General features: G+C 41.8%; 1 protein-coding gene across 1 annotated transcript in view; it reads left to right on the forward strand.

Annotated features, from left to right (window-relative positions):
- Window positions 1–18,339, forward strand: part of LOC121549274 (protein cornichon homolog 3-like) — a 36,253-nt gene extending 17,914 nt beyond the window's left edge. Inside the window, exons 4-6 of the mRNA XM_041861133.2 lie at window positions 12,501–12,613; window positions 14,709–14,852; window positions 17,834–18,339. Of these exons, the coding sequence (XP_041717067.1) occupies window positions 12,501–12,613; window positions 14,709–14,852; window positions 17,834–17,861 (285 nt within the window). The 3' untranslated portion in view covers window positions 17,862–18,339. The remainder of the gene's footprint in view (window positions 1–12,500; window positions 12,614–14,708; window positions 14,853–17,833) is intronic.
- Window positions 18,340–18,552: the final 213 nt, after the last annotated feature.

Here is an 18,552-nt window from a genome sequence, read left to right on the forward strand (position 1 = left end):
AAATGTAAATGTTAACAGCTTCTACCCCCAAGCCATAAGACTGCTGAACAATTACTCAAATGGCCAACCAGACTATTTACATTGACCCTCCCTCTTTGTTTTTACACTGCTGCTACTCTCTCTTTATTATCTATGCATAGTCACTTTACAAATTACCTCGACTAACCTGTACCCCCGCACATTGACTCGGTACCAGTGCCCCCTGTATATAGCCTCATTATTGTTATGTCATTTTCTTGTGTTACTTTTTGATGGTATTTTCTTTTCTTTACTTAAGTTTATTTTGTAAATATTTTCTAAACTCTATTTATTGAACTGCATTGTTGGTTAAGGGCTTGTAAGTAAGCATTTCACGGTAAGGTCTACACCTGTTGTATTCGGCACATGTGACAAATAGAATTTGATTTAATTTGAATTTTATGTCAAAAATGTGTATCTTAGCATACCTCTGTCTGTATCCTCCTGATTCTTTTTTTAAAGAAACTAAATATTAGGGGTGTAACGATCCATCTACTACATCGATGTATCGATTTATATTCCTATGATCCAACTACATCGATCTGTGCTCGGCGAGTTGGCCTTTTGGACAACATATATCAATCTAACATAGTTTTAAAATGTAATAAATCGATTGTATCGATACTAGGAAATAACCCATTGGATTTAAGCACGTCAGACTTTATATGGATGTTTTTTCTTAGCACTTTTAATGATAAAGGCTTTAAACATTACTCGATTCAGTCTGCCTATCCGTGACGTCATCGCCCCGCGCCAGCAGCAGCGCAAAGGCGCAAAGACAACAAAACATAGCATGGCGGACGACAGAGGAGAAACCGACGAGCGAGAAATTATCAAGCCACCATTGCGGTCCTTACAAGAAACAGGAATCTAGGAAACTTCACCTGCACTGTCCAGTATCCAGGTATTTATTTCAGTCACACTGGTTGAATTTTTGGCTAAAAGGTTACTGAATCGATTTCAAGTCACTGAATCGTTTCGGATCGTATCGTTCTAAATGAACCAATATCGTCCTTGAATCGTATCGACAACCACGAATCGTGATACAAATCGAATCGTTGTTAAAACGAATCGTTACACCCCTACTAAATATGCATCTCTGCTAAAATCTGGGTAAAAGATTGAAAGGAATGTGAGTCGAATTCAGTACATTTAGTAATTGCTTGCTTTTGCAAAGTCTACCAACCTTGCCAGCAGGCATGCCAGCTAAGATAGTTAGACAAGCTAGCTACTCTAACTTGATTGATAGCCTGAAATGGCTTCTTGGTAGCTAGTTATGAGGTTGGACGATTGGGAACCTATCTGGGCTAGCTAAAGACAATTTCATAAAATTGCTAGGTGGCTAGTAGTATTACAGAGAAACAACAAAAACAAAAATATATATATTGTTTTTTTACAGGACACATCTGAGGGGGCACGTGCCCTTGTGCCCCCTATGTGCATGACGCCTCTGTTCTAGCCAGTGTCTTGATCAATACGATCCTCTAGTATAGTCTACACGTTATCAGTCTACACATAAACTCTTCACTTTGCCCCTAATTTTTCTGTCACTGTATCTTGTTCTACCTCTCTTACTAGGCTATAAGAGTGAGTAAGGCATGTCTGAGCTCTGTGTTCATGATCCCATTACTCTTCCAGATGAGGTGTGTGGAGCAGAGCAGGTCCCTGCATATTTCTGCTATGTCCCTGGGCACTACAGTCGTGGTGAAAAGTTTTGAGAATGACACAAATACTTATTTTCACAAAATCTGCTGCCTCAGTTTTGATGATGGCAATTTGCATATACTCCAGAATGTCATGAAGAGTGATCAGATGGATTGCAATTAATTGCAAAGTCCCTCTTTGCCATGAAAATGAACTTAATCCCCCCAAAACATTTCCACTGCATTTCAGCCCTGCCACAAAAGGACCAGCTGCCATCATGTCAGTGATTCTCTCGTTAACACAGGTGAGAGTGTTGACGAGGACAAGGCTGGAGATCACTCTGTCATGCTGATTGAGTTAGAATAACAGACTGGAAGCTTTAAACGGAGGGTGTTGCTTGTAATCATTGTTCTTCCTCTGTTAACGATGGTTACCTGCAAGGAAACACGTGCCGTCATCATTGCTTTGCACAAAAAGGGCTTCACAGGCAAAGATATTGCTGCTAGTAAGATTGTACCTAAATCAACAATTTATCGTATCATCTAGAACTTCAAGGAGAGGTTCAATTGTTGTGAAGAAGGCGTCAAGGCGCCCAAGAAAGTCCAGCAAGCGCCAGGACCGTCTCCTAAAGTTGATTCAGCTGCGGGATCGGGGCACCACCAGTGCAGAGCTTGCTTTGGAATGGCAGCAGGCAGGTGTGAGTGCATCTGCATGCACAGTGATGCGAATACTTTTGGAGGATGGCCTGGTGTCAAGAAGGGCAGCAAAGAAGCCACTTCTCTCCAAGAAAAACATCAGGGACAGACTGATGTTCTGCAAATGGTACAGGGATTGGACTGCTGAGGACTGGGGTAAAGTCATTTTCTCTCATGAATCCCCTTTCCGATTATTTGGGGCATCCGGAAAACACCTTGTCCGGAGAAGACAAGGTGAGTACCATCAGTCCTGTGTCATGCCAACAGTAAAGAATCCTGAGACCATTCATGTGTGGGGTTGCTTCTCAGCCAAGGGAGGGGGCTCACTCACAATTTTGCCTAAGAACACAGCCATGAATAAAGAATGGTACCAACACATCCTCCGAGAGCAACTTCTCCCAACCATCCAAGAGAGTTTGGTGACGACCAATGCCTTTTCCAGCATGATGGAGCACCTTGCCATAAGGCAAAAGTGATAACTAAGTGGCTCGGGGAACAAAACATCGAAAGTTTGGGTCCATGGCCAGGAAACTCCCCAGACCTTAATCCTATTGAGAACTTGTGGTCGATCCTCAAGAGGTGGGTGAACAAACAAAAACCCACAAATTCTGACAAACTCCAAGCATTGATTATGCAAGAATGGGCTGCCATCAGTCAGGATGTGGCCCAGAAGTTAATTGACAGCATGCCAGGGCGGATTGCAGAGGTCTTGAAAAAGAAGGGTCAACACTGCAAATATTGACTCTTTGCATAAACTTAATGTAATTGTCAATAAAAGCCTTTGACACTTATGGAATGCTTGTAATTATACTTCAGTATACCATAGTAACATCTGACAAAAATATCTCATAACACTGAAGCAGCGAACTTTGTGAAGACCAATACTTGTGTCATTCTCAAAACGTTTGACCACGACTGTAGATCAAAGGGGCTAGCAGCAGCATACTGCCTAGACACCTGCACTTCAGAGTGTTGATATATCCCTGGATACTCAGGATGAAAGGTCTAGTAGCAGAATATTGCAGAGATACCAGTCGCCTACTTAATTGTCATCTGAAGTCAAGCTAGCTCATGCTATATAGACACAGAGATTTTTGATTCAGTTTCCTTCCTATTATTCTGTGGTATAGTGGTCATGGCTTTCACCAGAGTGGACTGCAATATAATTCAAAACCCAAAACATTTCATACTGTTAAACAAGTATGGTCAGCAGACTTTGATCTTTAGAACAATGTTTAACCTGATTAGAAACAGGTTTTCCTAATGTAATCTATCTTCAAGCATGTAAAATATCAGAGGTGCTAAGTTGAAAAAATAATTCAGACAAGACTTTGGAGTTACTGTATGCTGGACTATCAAAGCAGTGGCAACTCTGTATCCTTATAATGAAAATATTAAGTTCTGTGAAATCAGTTGGAAATGTATGTACAGTATGTGAAGAAATTCGGCTTGGCCCATAAGACTCTCATGAACTTCTACAGATGCACCATTGAGAGCATCCTGTTGGGCTGTATTGTACGATTCGCAACCGCAGGGCTCTCGAGAGGGTGGTGCGGCCAGCCCAACGCGTCATCGAGGGCACACTGCCTGCCCTCCAGGACATCTACAGCACCCGGTGTCACAGGAAGGCCAAGAAGATCATCAAGGACCTCAGCCACCCGAACCACAGCCTGTTCAACCTCGCTACTATCTAGAAGGCAGAGACAGTACAAGTTCATCAAAGCTGGGACTGAGAGACTGATAAACAGCTTCTATCTCCAGGCCATCAGGCTGTTAAACAGTCAGCACTAGCCTGGCTCCACCCAGTACCCTGCCCTGAACCTTAGTCATTGTTACTAGCCGACTACCACCCAGTACTCCTACCCTGCGCCTTAGAGACTGCAGCCCTATGTACATAGAGTAATTGAACACTGGTCACTTCATAATGTTTACATACTGTTTTACCCACTTTATATACTGAACAAAAAGATAAATGCAACATGCAACAATTTCAAAGGTTTTACTGAGTTACAATTCATATAAGGAAATCAGTCAATTGAAATAAATTATTAGACCCTAATCTATGGATTTCACATGACTGGGAATACTGTTGGTCACAGTTACCTTAAAAAAAAGGTACGGCCGTGGATCAGAAAACCAGTCAGAATCTGGTGTGACCACCATTTGCCTCATGCAGTGCGACACATCTCCTCCACGTAAAGTTGATGAGGCTGTTGATTGTGGCCTGTGGAATGTTGTCCCACTCCTTTTCAATGGCTGTGGGAAGTTGCACATCGATCAGTACACATCGATCCAGAGCATCCCAAACATACTAAATGGGTGAGATGTCTGGTGAGTATGCAGGTCATGGAAGAACTGGGGCATTTTCAGCTTCCAGGAATTGTGTACAGATCCTCGCAACATTATCATGCTGAAACATGGGGCGATGAACAGTGGATGAATGGCAAGAAAATGTGCCTCAAGATCTCGTCCCCGGTATCTCTGTGCATTCAAATTGCCATCGATAAAATGCAATTGTGTTCGTTGTCTGTAGCTTATGCCTGCCCATACCATAACCCCACTCGCCACCATGGGGAACTCTGTTCACAACGTTGACATCAGCAAACTGCTCGCCCACACGACGCTATACACGTGGTCTGCGGTTGTGAGGCCGGTTGGACGTATTGCCAAATTCTCTAAAATGATGTGTATGGCTTATGGTAGAGAAATGAACATTCAATTCTCTGGCAACAGCTCTGGTGGACATTCCTGCAGTCAGCATGCCAATTGCACGCTCCCTGAAAACTTGAGACATCTGTGGCATTGTGCTGTGAGACAAAACCGCACATTTTAGAGTGGCCTTTTATTGTCTCCAGCACAAGGTCCACCTGTATAATGATCATGCTGTTTACTCAGCTTCATGATATGCCACACTTGTCAGGTGGATGGGTTATCTTGGCAAATAAGAAATGCTCACTAACAGGGATGTAAACAAATTTGTGCACAACATTTGAGAGAAATAAACTTTTTATGCGTATGGAACATTTCTGGGATCTTTTATTTCAGCTCATGAAACATGGGACCAACACTTTACATGTTGGGTTTATATTTTTGTTCAGTGTACTGTATTCTAGTCATGGCTCATCCTATTTAACTACTGTTATTCACTCTTTCTCTATTCACATACTGTCCATAATGTCTATACACACCATTCACATACGTATACTGTATATTATTTATATAGCGGACTAATTTCTTGCAGTTCTCTCCATTTTGCCATGATGTTTTGTACTGTGTATTTATATAGTGTATTCTCCACATAGCTCATTCTAATATTTCTACTACTGTACATTGCATTTTAGTTAGGCTGTTTATACACACCGCATATTTATTTATATACTGGATTCTTGGCATAGCTCACTCTAATAGATCTATTGCTGTACATACCATTCCTAGTATATCTTGTGTAAATTGTGTAGATATATATAGATTGCATTTTGATTACTGTTACTGTGTTATTTGGGTTGTTATTGGATTCGTTTAGAAATGTTTTGATTTCTTGTTGTTCTTTCTGTTTTTTTTTGTTTTTAAATGTATTATTTGTGTACCTGTTTGGCATTTTACTGCATTCTTAGGAGCTAGTAACACAAGCATTTTGTGCACCCGCTATAACATCTGCTAAGCTGTGTAGGCGACCAATAAACTTTGATTTGATTTTATATGTATGCACGTCTAGACTAATGTTCTACAGAGGCGTTCCAGTCCAGCCTTTGTGGCCAACTTTTCATCTATCTGCAAAGTTTGACTAACAAAATGTACTTTGGATTCATATGCTACCAGGTCTCAGAGGAATACGTAAAGAGAAAATATGTATAATTATTTGCTGCACTTAATTATCGTTGCTGTTGTAAAGGGAGAGACAGTAATTGGAGAGTATGAGCTCTTTTGATCTCTGGCGGCAGCAGAGGACATTTTCTGCTGCTAAAATGAGAGCTATATCCAGGTTAGTCATGAACACAAAGGAGCTAGACGAAGAACAATATTGCGTACATGATTGCATGTATGTCACCAGATAACCTTTAGTTAGTTTCAACCCCTTCTCTACATCAAGTTACCAAGAGGAATTTCATGTATTCCTTCTATAATGAACACACTGCTAATGTATAATTATGAATATGAATACTGAATATAGGACATGGCACTGTCGAGATGAGTTTGCTGGGTTTGGTCTTTGGCCTCAGTTAGTAAACCATGTTTCTTCCCTATCAAGTTTTGTCTGTTTTTAGCCTTTCTCTCTCTGCTATGATAGCAGTTAAAACCCAGGCAGGATTTTAGGAGCAAAAGGGGTATGATCTCTGAAAATGAAACTTCTCAGTCTGTCTAAAACTACTTTTTGCACCATTTGATCCTCTGGTTCCATTGTATTTGGAGCGTACTGAAGGCTATATCATAAGGGGCCCTTGTCCTGTTGAGGGATGTATAATCACTGTTAAGTGGTGTTAATTGGCTGTTGCGAGCCGCCGTCGAGTGGCATGGAGATAACTCCATAGCCTAATAACCCCACAGTCAGCAAGCAGAGAAGGAGTGAAGGACTGTCGAGGAGATGGTGAAGGGGATGAGAGTGGAGTAGAGGAGAGTGGGTGCTAGCACTGTAGATCGACTGAGTGGAGCAGAGCAGCAGCAGTCGGTCCACAGCAGCAGCAGCCCTCTCTCATTAACTCTGTGTGCTGTAGAGAGCCTGCCTCCCCGTGTTGCTCTGCTCTCCCTTCCAGGGGGGCGCCTCAAAAGTCACACATGAAAAGGTTTCTGGCCTCTTGAACTGTAGCTGAATGGGGCCGACAGGTTAAACCCTGCTTCGCCACTGTCTGGGGCTGTGGAGCGGGTTGGCTCTGGCTTGCAGCAGCACAGGCCCTAGCTGTTATTGAAATATTGGCTTGAGATGTTTGAGAGAGATTTGGGTAGTATGTAGTGTGAGGTGTAGGTGTGGAAAAAATATTTCCAATCTATGTGGAAATGTAAAGAGTGATCTTTGGAAGAAAGAAAACCTTGCAGAAGCTCTGCAGCAGACATGCTGTAGGTGTTCCTGGTGTGTATGTGTCACTTTCTGATGTTCTCTCTCTCAGCGAGAGAGCGAGAGAGAGAGAGAGAGAGAGAGAGAGAGAGAGAGAGAGAGAGAGAGAGAGAGAGAGAGAGAGAGAGAGAGAGAGAGAGAGAGAGAGAGAGAGAGAGAGAGAGAGAGAGAGAGAGAGAGAGAGAGAGAGAGAGAGAGAGAGAGAGAGAGAGAGAGAGAGAGAGAGAGAGAGAGAGATATGCACAAATGGCTCAGTTAGTTTTTACAGACTTCTCATTTCTATGTGCCGGAGTCGAGGAGTTATCAGAATGTGTGTGTGTGTGCTCCTGGGTGGTAAGATGTGGAAGACAGGGAGGGAGGAACCCTTCAGGGCTCATAGCCCAGAGACAGAGCCCTGATCCTAGCCTTGCTTGGCTCAGATGAGCCCCGAGCTCCACACAGCTGGATCAACCCTACACCCTCTATATTCAGAACCACATTCCTGTAAAGCTTAGATAGGATCTCATGTTAAATACTGTTGAAGTGATATGGCTACAGGTTCATCTGCCTCACCTAAAGCCCATTCTTGTGGGAAGCTGCTATAGACCACCAAGTGCTAACAGTCAGTATCTGGATAATATGTGTGAAATGCTTGTGTATGTGATATATATTTTCTGGGTGATTTCAATATTGACTGGCTTTCATCAAGCTGCCCACTCAAGAAAAAGCTTCAAACTGTAACCAGTGCCTGCAACCTGGTTCAGGATATCAGTCAACCTACCAGGGTAGTTACAAACAGCACAGGAATGAAATCATCAACATGTATTGATCACATCTTTACTAATGCTGCAAAAATTTGCTTTAAAGCAGTATCCAAATCCATTGGATGTAGTGATCACAATATAGTAGCCATATCTAGGAAAAACAAAGTTTGAAAGGCTGGGCCTAATATAGTGTATAAGAGGTCATACATTACGTTTTGTAGTGATTCTTATGATGATGATGTAAAGAATATTTGTGTAATGAGGAGCAACCAGACGCTGCACTTGACACATTTATGAAATTGCTTATTCCAGTTACTAATAAGCATACACCCATTAAGAAAATGACTGTAAAAATGGTTAAATCCGCTTGGATTGGCAAGGAATTAAAAATTTGTATGGTTGAGAGGGATGAGGCAAAAGATATGGCAAATAAGTCTTGCAGCACAACCAATTGGCAAATGTACTGCAAATTAAGAAATCATGTGACTAAACTAAGTAAAAAGAAGAAGAAACTATACTTTGAAACAAAAATAAATTATATAAAGAATGATAGTAAAATGCTTTGGCGCACCGTAAATGAAATTTCGGGCGAAAAGGCAAACTCGGCTCCATCATTCATTGAATCAGATGGCTCATTCATCACAAAACCCACTGATATTGCCAACTACTTTAATTATTTTTTCATTGGCAAGATTAGCAAACCTAGGCATGATATGCCAGCAACAAACGCTGACACTACACATCCAAGCATATCTGACCAAATTATGACAAGCATTGTACTTTTGAATTCCGTTTAAGTGAGTGTGGAAGAGGTGACAAAATGTTTGTCTATCAACAATGACAAGCCACCGGGGTCTGACAACCTGGATGGAAAATTACTGAGTGTAATAGCGGATGATATTGCCACTCCTATTTGCCATATCTTCAATTTAAGCCTACTAGAAAGTGTGTGCCCTCAGGCAAAATGACAACAGACTTTCAGCACACGTATAGTGAAGGACATTCAACAAGCACAGCACTTACACAAATGACTGATGATTGGTTGAGAGAAACTGATGATGAAAAGATTGTGGGGGCTGTTTTGTTAGACTTTAGTGCATCTTTTGACATTATCGATCATAGTCTGCTGCTGGAAAAACGTATGTGTTATGGCTTTACACCCCCTGCTATATTGTGGATAAAGAGATACCTGTCTAACAGAACACAGAGGGTGTTCTTTATTGGAAGCCTCTCCAACATAATCCAGGTAGAATCAGGAATTCCCCAGGGCAGCTGTCTAGGCCCCTTACTTTTTTCAATTTTTACTAACAACATGCCACTGGCTTTGAGTAAATCAAATCAAATATAGTAAAGCCAGTGTGTCTACGTATGCGGATGACTCAACACTATACATGTCAGTTACTACAGCGACTGAAATGACTGCAACACTTAACATAGAGCTGCAGTTAGTTTCAGAATGGGTGGCAAGGAATAAGTTAGTCTTCAATATTTTAAAAAGTAAAAGCATTGTATTTGGGACAAATCATTCACTAAACCCTAAACCTCAACAAAATCTTGTAATGAATAATGTGGAAATTGAGCAAGTTGAGGTGACTAAACTGCTTGAAGTAACCCTGGATTGTAAACTGTCATGGTCAAAACATATTGATACAATAGTAGCTAAGTCTGTCCATAATAAAGCGCTGCTCTGCCTTCTTAACAACACTATCAACAAGGCAGGTCCTACAGGCCCTAGTTTTGTCGCACCTGGACTACTGTTCAGTCTTGTGGTCAGGTGCCACAAAGAGGGACTTTGTCAATTGGCTCAGAACAGGACAACACGGCTGGCCTTAAAAGTACACAGGGAGCTAACATTAATTATATGCATGCCAATCTCTCATGGCTCAAAGTGGAGGAGAGATTGACTTCATCCCTACTTGTTTTTGTAAAAAGTGTTGACAAGCTAAATGTACCGAGCTGTCTGTTTAAACTACTCGCACACAGCTCGGACACCCATGCATACCCACAAAACAGAGGTCCCCACCAGAGGTCTCTTCACAATCCCCAAGTCCAGAACAGACTATGGGAGGCACACAGTACTACATAGAGCCATGAATACATGGAACTCTATTCCACATCAGGTAACTGATGCAAGCTGTAGAATCAGATTTAAAAACAGTTAAAAATATACCTTATGGAACAGCGGGGACTGTGAAGAGACACACACAAAGGTACAGACACGCATACGCACACACAAGCGCTAGCACACACACTCTACACACACCTACATTGTAATATTGTTGTATGGTGGGATTATACATTTTGTATTGTAGATATATAGTGGTGTAATAATGTTATAGGATGTACTGTTTTATGTTTTGTTTTATAAGTAATGCAACTGCCTTAATGTGTTTGGACACCAAGAAGAGTAGCTGCTGTCTTGGCAATAGCAAATGGGATTTCCAATAAATACAAATACAAATACAGTTAATCAGTGTTGTTACTCTCCCTTCGTTGATAGGCCTACAATATCATGTAGCTTTGTTGCTCTGTGTGCCTCTGCCTCGAAACCAAACCCTTTGTCTTATATCGTCTCACTGTTTTAGTCATGGTTGGTGTGATGACTACTACTCATGTTTTATGTGCTCATAATGTATTTTAGGTTGTAGGTTAAAATGTGTTATGCCTCCTACATTAGCATGTGAGTGGTACATAATGTTTGTCCGCATTCAGCAGGAGTTTAGCCAGCGACAGCGAGGGTAGGATTGGGACTGAGAATTAGGGGGGGGTAATGCGTGACTATTTGTGTTTTAATTAGCGTGGCGGCGTGTCATGTGTTTGTGTATATATAGTTCTGTTTGAGCAGCAGTTTCTCCATCACCTGCTATTCAAGAGCTCATCCACTGTGCTCCAATGTGTTTTTATGTTATTTGGAAGTATGTAGTGCTATGAAGAATGTATAATAGAGCCAACGCACATCGTGTACAAGTCCAGGTGTTTCAGACAGGGCTCCAGTTGTGCCTGTAGTGTGTTAAATATACATGAACTTGTGAAGGGCTTCGGGAATAGCATTAAGCATACATAGTTTAACTCAGCCTGTGCTTCTCTCCTTCTGCTTCTCTGAAAGCTTTTTTTCAGGGTACATCTGTGCTGCTAAGTAGCACAAATCCTGGTATTGTTGAGCTGCTTTTTGTGGTAACTTTTGTCCCACCCCCTCAGCCTAGGATAAAACCTTCTGTATGAGTCAAACATTATAACCTAAAAACCCTTTCTGTGGGTTCACACAGACACACAGCTGGAAAAAGGACTTACACCGTGAGCATTCAGGACTCAAGACATTGTATTTATCAGCACTGGGTTGAATACACACATGAATACAACTACTAATCTTGTTGTATTAACATATGGATATTGTACGTCTTCCACCATTATGGGCCAATATATTCAATGGGATACTTTTATGACTAGCACATATGATTCATGTCATAATCATATCCACAAAGTTCTTTAAATCTCTTCAGAGCAGGCGCAATTTAAACCACAGCTTTCATTTTTGACTTGCAACTTTCTTTGGGTAGGCTCCGAGCTGCTTCCAGAATCTTAATTTCACACTGCGTTAATTTCACCACATGAAAGATGAGGCTTGGCTTGGCGCTGGCTCTTTTGGGAGAGATACCCTGAATGTGGTGCAGCTAGCGCTAATGACTACTCTGTAATATCGGTGCTCACTCTTTGCCAGACTCTAACCATGTTTGGAGCTCTGCTCTGATGACTAGTATATGCTGCTGCTGGATTCATTAAAGTGACTGATGGAGGTTTGCCACCATGTGTTTCACCACACTCAATAATCTTCTCCGCTATCTAAAATAAAACATTTTGTCTTACTGACAAGTAAAATATGTAGCTTATGTTGAAGGTTTCAAAACCCTAATGATAAGGTTGCTGTGTAATATCTAGCAATAAGGATTACATTTGAAAAAACCTAGGTATAGCAATGCTTTTAGACACATGACATGGCACAAGAACAGTTAGTTTATGATAATTGCCAATGTATTGACATAAGTCATTATCCAGGCTAGCCAGTTGCTCCATTACATTGTGAAGCCTTGCGTGTAATTGTCTCAAGCTATCTATGATTGCCGTAGAGATAGTGTCTTTCAACAGCCGTAGAAGCCTGGCTGGCACGCAAGGTTACGATAAAGATGACCCCTTGTCTATAATGGGTTATTATGTATATTTAATGTCAAATGGTGATGAATAATCTGTGAATGAGAAGATGTAAAATGACCTTTCTCAAGAGCATTTCTCTTTCGATCCCCCTCTTCTCCTTCCCTTTCTCCCTCTCTCCCTCCCTCATTCTCTCCCTGCCAGTTGGTGCTTCCAGAGTACTCTATCCATGGGCTGTTCTGTATCATGTTCCTGTGTGCCCAGGAGTGGCTGACAGTAGGCCTCAACATCCCCCTCCTCTTCTACAACACATGGAGGTAACTATCGAAGCTGGACCAGTCTACTTTGTCTTTCTCTCATTTGTAAGATATCATGAATTCAGTGTGGTACCCAGAACATAAGCACTGATATGGAAGTATTCACAGACAAAGGCCAACATAAAACATTGACAGAAATTTGACTGACAAAGTATAGTTTAGTGGAGTCTGCAGTGATTGTAAATATGAACAGATTGTTTTGTCTCTGCTCAACAAAGAGACAAAAGGTCTTACACCTTGCATTTTGGTTTGAAATCCTTTGTAAAAAATCTCAAAAGAGCTTTTCAAAAGTTCCTGCAATAAAGAAAAATATTGTATTTCTTTAATGAATTGAACACTTCAATAAGTTAAAATTGTAATTTGACAGACAGGCTGTACGTGACTTTGGTTATGATTCTCTGAAATCACACCCTGAAAATGGGTCACCTGTCACGGCTCCCTCCCATTAATACGTTGTATTCTCTTTTCTTTTGGCTTGTTCTTGTTTCGTTATTTGATGTGAATCACTTGCAGAACTCTGTGATTGTTTTGCTCAGCCGGTTGAAGTTACGCAGCAACGCTCACTGACTCATTAATTGCAGACTGCCAGATGCCCAGTGGCTACAGATGCTGTTCTCGCTGCACAGCTGAGAGGAGACAGGGAGCGATGGAGAGAGAGGGAGCGAGAGAGAGCGCGAGAGCGAGAGAGAGAGAGAGAGATAGAGAGAAAGAAAAGAGTGAACGAAAGAGAGGTGGAGATATGGGGGAGGGAGACCTACAGCAGCTATAGATCTGTCCGTCTGCTTTCCTTCCCAGTGAGCACAGCTGATGCCTAATGTCTTCAGCTCGCCCCCCTCCACTCCATCAGCCCCCACATGCAGCAGGGGCTCAGTGACACACAGTCACATCAACAGGGGAGAGGTTTAAATTTAGGTATAGCAGCAGCAACACAGTGGAACGGAGCATCACTACCTGTGTAAAGCAGATACATACTGTACATGCAGATGAAAAGCAGTGGCTATATTTCTGTCAAAGATGTCTCAGTTTAAGGTCAATTCCAAATAGCCTCATTAAAAGAGGACCATCACGCTCTCCCAAAAGTTTGGTTGGCTTCCATTGCCTCCAAAATGTGCCAGTGAACCTAAAGCCTGTGGCTCTTAGAGCCCAGCATAGCACCTCACTAGTCAGACTGAGCTGGTCCTCTCCTCCTCCCCAAACCCCCAGTGCAGCCATCTCCAGTCTCTGCTACCTGGAGGGCCATGAAGCTGGGTCCACTGGAAGAGCCCTGCTACAGTAGAAGGGATCCCTCTCTCTCTGTGTTGAGACTGAACTCATCCTGGTAGCACACACAGACATAGACAGCTGCCCCCCTGTCCCCACCATGCCCCCACCATTTCCCCCTCACTATCTCTCTCTATCAACCTCCACCTGGGTCCCTCTCTCTGTGCCTGTACCTCTCTCTTCTTCAGGTACTGTGAGAGGTAGTGGAGCTGAGGTTACAGCCCCCCTCCAACCATGTACTGTCAGTCAGTGTGCTGAGTTACTGTCTGACTGTGAAATAGGCCACTGTCTCTGGTGGTATCTGTCCTGATGGGAGAGATGTGTTGCAGATGTGTTAATGGAATGGGCAGAATGGTTGTGATTCTGGATTATTTATTATTGACTAACCTTTATTTTACAAGGTACATTAAGTTGATTGAAAACACATTCTCACACACATTCTCATTTATAGCAATCTTGTTCAACATTAATTTTCAAAAACCCAGTCACAATTTATTTAATAGTCTGTCTATAGTACAAACGACTTAGAAACCATTATTGAATAGTTTGTTACCCATTAGCAAACTATTGGTAAATCATTATAAACCATGTGTTCATGTATCTATTAACATAAGTAAATACATGTACCTATGTTCATAAACCATGCATTCCAATTATTACAACCTGTAATCATGCACAACTTAACCATACTAATCATGAACAGTCAGATGTTTCATGTAAAGAGGGTGTCCCCCCTACTCATCCTCCATCTCTCCATTCTTCCTTCCATCTTCCCCTCCGTCCCTCCATCTCTACGGGTCAACTACCCCTCGTGTGTCGTGTCCCTATTCGGTAGGTACTTCCACAGCCCCACAGACACTAAGGAGCTCCTCTACGACCCAGCCTCGGTCATGAACGGGGACACGCTCAGGTTCTGCCAAAAAGAGGCCTGGTGCAAGATGTCCTTCTTCGTCCTCTCCTTCTTCTACTATCTCTACTGGTGAGTGAGAAATGCACTGTCCACTGTGTTGTTTGGTAAGGTGTTAGGATGCAGACAATGATCATCACCTCAAAGTGACTAACTACAGTATAGTTGTTACTCCTTTTCAGGGCTGTTACATGCTGTTACATGCTTTTTCAGACATGTATTGTTCACCAGTGTGTTTATGCTGCATTGGCTGTTTAAAGTTTAAAGACCCCAAGTGTAGATTTCTGCTGTGCCTAATCCAGCATCTGAATTCACAAGGGCATGATGTCCTTTTAGTATGCCATGCAGCCAGCAGTGGGCCTGCTAGATTTTTTCACAGTGTCAACTCTTGTTGATGTTTACATAGCCATACAGCATAAGGGCAGGGGTCAATTGCCATTTCAGTTTAGCCAATTCAGGTTATGATTGGGACATTTTCAATTCCTGAACTAAAACGTTTTAAAGAATCACTTATATTGACTAAATTGAAATGGAATTGACCCTACAGCCCCTGGTTGTAGTAACGTCTCACCAGAGGTACAGTGCATTTGTAATTGACCAGTCGGAAGTGTTGAATGTGGTCATGTGACTCTCCTCCCCTCGGCTGTAGCGTGTACTGGACCTGACCTTCCATTTGGTGCTCCGCTGGCCTTCTACTAGTAGTGAGTCTCTCTACAGTGGGTTTGTCACCTTGTGATACTGACCCCCTTCCTGCCCCCTGCCCCCTGCACACAGTATTTCTCTTTCGCTCTCTCTTTCTCACCCCTCAGCGATACTGTAACATTGATGCACAATCTTGCCTTGTGAATGGGCCCCTAACCTCTGACCTCCATTACTCCTGCCCCCCTGACCTACTGGTGTTTGTCACAGGGGAGGCGGTCACTCTAGTGGAGTCCAATATGGAATATAATATAGCAATATAATAATATGGAGTCCTCCATTGTTTAACCTTGATGAGATGTGTGTTTTTTCCTAATGTTTAACCACTGCTATGGATGTTATGTAACGTTACTGTATATGAATGCTTCCCTCTCTTTGTCTACTACTGTAATACTGCTCCAAGGCCTACCCGCTCTCACTCACATCTCCACTTGTCTTTGGCATGATCTCTAAACCTTTCCTTGCATACATACACACTTACAAACAGATGCAGAGGCACTCATACACACACACACTCATACTGTACACACACACTCACTGCCTGAAGCTATCGAGCATCAGCTGAATAATGCTCTCCCACTCACAGATTGATGGGAAATCAAAGATTAACTCTGGAGGCCTAACCCTCTCAATTACAATGGCCAGGTTTGCCTCGGCTCATTAGCCCAACAGCCGTTTAAATATAATGGAACAAGAAATTATTGTGTGGCTCTGATAAGGAAGCAGAGCTCAATATAAAAGTTTATGCCCTCAGTGAGGAATATACTGTATTCGCCTGTGGAAGCCAAGCTACTGGGTGAATTAAAACAACCTCAATGACAGTCAGACAGACAGACAAGCTGACAGCAAGGACATATGTAGCATGTCTGTCCCCTCTACCATGAAGAGCAGTCTGGAGATGAAATGTGATCTAATTCACATCTCATACTGTAATGTAATATCTAATGTAATGGTATATTAGTACAGTAATAGTAACTCTTGCCAAACATGATGTAGATTTCAAGTACGGGTCTTGTTACACTGAAGGTGTTTAACAGGACCAGTAAGTGGGAGATCCAATAGCTAGGGAGTGTCTGTCCCACAAATCTCCTCAGCTGTTGTTCAGCTTGCTGTCTCACTGTTTGGTACAGTGTTGACTAGGCTTGGTCTTCATCAAATGACATGGGGTCTTTTTTCACCTAACAGCTGAGTAATAATGGAGATGTTTGTACAGTAGATTAGGATCAGTGATCCTGTGATGAGCTACAATGAGTAGATGCCGTGGTGAGGAGCAGTAGCTTTGGGCTAAGGCTGGCCTAAGGCTACTAAGGAATCTAGCTACAGATCTGAGGGTTTTTTAAACCTGGGGCTAATGGAGAGATCATCATCTGCCTAAGCTGCCTCTGGTTCTCCTAACACTGGGTGTAAGACACCTCCAGGCCATCATACTTATTGTGCCTCCATTACATTAGGAAACATGGATATTGATAACCCAGACCAACAGGAGAGCTCAGGCTTCACCGCAGCAGGGATTAGTCCCTCACAGGCCAGAGGATAGCAGGATTCTTGCAAATGTCTCCAATTGGGAGTAGCTAGGTGATCATGATTAGCTTAAGCACTAAATGTGCTATTGTGGTAGAGTTAGCTAGGAGGCTAAATTATTTTAGAAGATGTTTATTTGTTTACCTGATGCTAAGAACAAATGTTAAGTGTTGGCATCTGGGAGACCTACACTTGTCTGACCAGTTCACAAAATGTTGTTATGCTAACATGATTCATGGTTGTAAAGAACAAAACTCAAGGGCTGTCCTCATTTGAATAAACCATAACATTGTATATTTCATGAGCAGTGTTGTGTGTGCTATGACATAGGCCTACCTCTTATTTCGAGCCCAGTTCTTCAAATAAATATTACATTTTTAAGTTTGATTTATCGACAACATTACTCAAGCATAACTTTACTGCAGCCTGACATCAATTTCTTGCTTATTTAGTTGCTTGTGTTTTGAATAGGCAAAATGTTTATCCCTTCTAGTCGAAAAGCCCATATGCACAACATTAAAGGGCTCTTTTAATTGCAACTTCAAATAAACAAGCACAAACAAAGTCTAAGTGAATCTGGCAGGCACCCAGGCACCCAGCCTGAACACATCAACCACTACTAAACCAAGCATGGATTTATCAGATGTTTCACTTTAACACAGCTCTTGAACGCTCCTTTCTTGAATGTGTATTAATTCCAGTGGACCAGTTTATAATCTAATAGATTTTGGCAATGGTGTTAGTAATTGTTGTTGGTGTTACTGTTTGGTCCAATCATGTAGTCTCAGTCATTGATTTGTATTCTTGTGTTTTTTCCCTCTCTTGTCTTCCAGTATGGTCTACTCCTTGGTAACCTCATAACAGCAGAACTCTCTGTATTTGAGCCATCCTCCGGATATCAGACACATTTCTGGAATATGAGCTAGCTAGCGCAAACAACAACTTTGGAGCAAAAAAGAGCACTTTGTGTCACAGCTTTTCTGTTTCATGAGAAGGACAGTTGTTGAGTCTGGGCTGTGCTGGTCTGGTCTGGTCTGGACTTGGGGGAAAGGAAGGGTTTCAGCACCAGTCCCCATCGTCTCCTCAATGTATGTAAAGAGACATTACAGTACTGTTTACAGTTATCTGTAGGTCAAAAGCCCATGATGAGTCACAGCGACCACCATATCTACTTGTGTCTGTCACTGCCTGGCCAATGTTTGTACTCACAGCCTGTCCTGTCCTGGAGAAGTACAGTAGCATCACCACTACCGTAGTAGGGCACAGTAGTGTTTTTTCTTTTTTACAGGGTAGATCAGCTTTAATATTGCAGATAGATTGTGGCTTCTATCAATGTAATTGTCTGCATCATTTCCAATCCCCCATATATTTTTTGGGTAAATATATATGTATGTATATATATATATATATATATATATATATATATATATATATATATATATATATATATATATATATATATATTTATACCCCAAAAAATATATGGGGGATTGGAAATCATTATATATATATTTATATTTATATATTTTCCTCTATTATTTTCCCCTAACCC

The sequence above is a fragment of the Coregonus clupeaformis genome, chromosome 33 (assembly GCF_020615455.1).
Source record: "Coregonus clupeaformis isolate EN_2021a chromosome 33, ASM2061545v1, whole genome shotgun sequence".
NCBI classification, from domain to species: domain Eukaryota; kingdom Metazoa; phylum Chordata; class Actinopteri; order Salmoniformes; family Salmonidae; genus Coregonus; species Coregonus clupeaformis.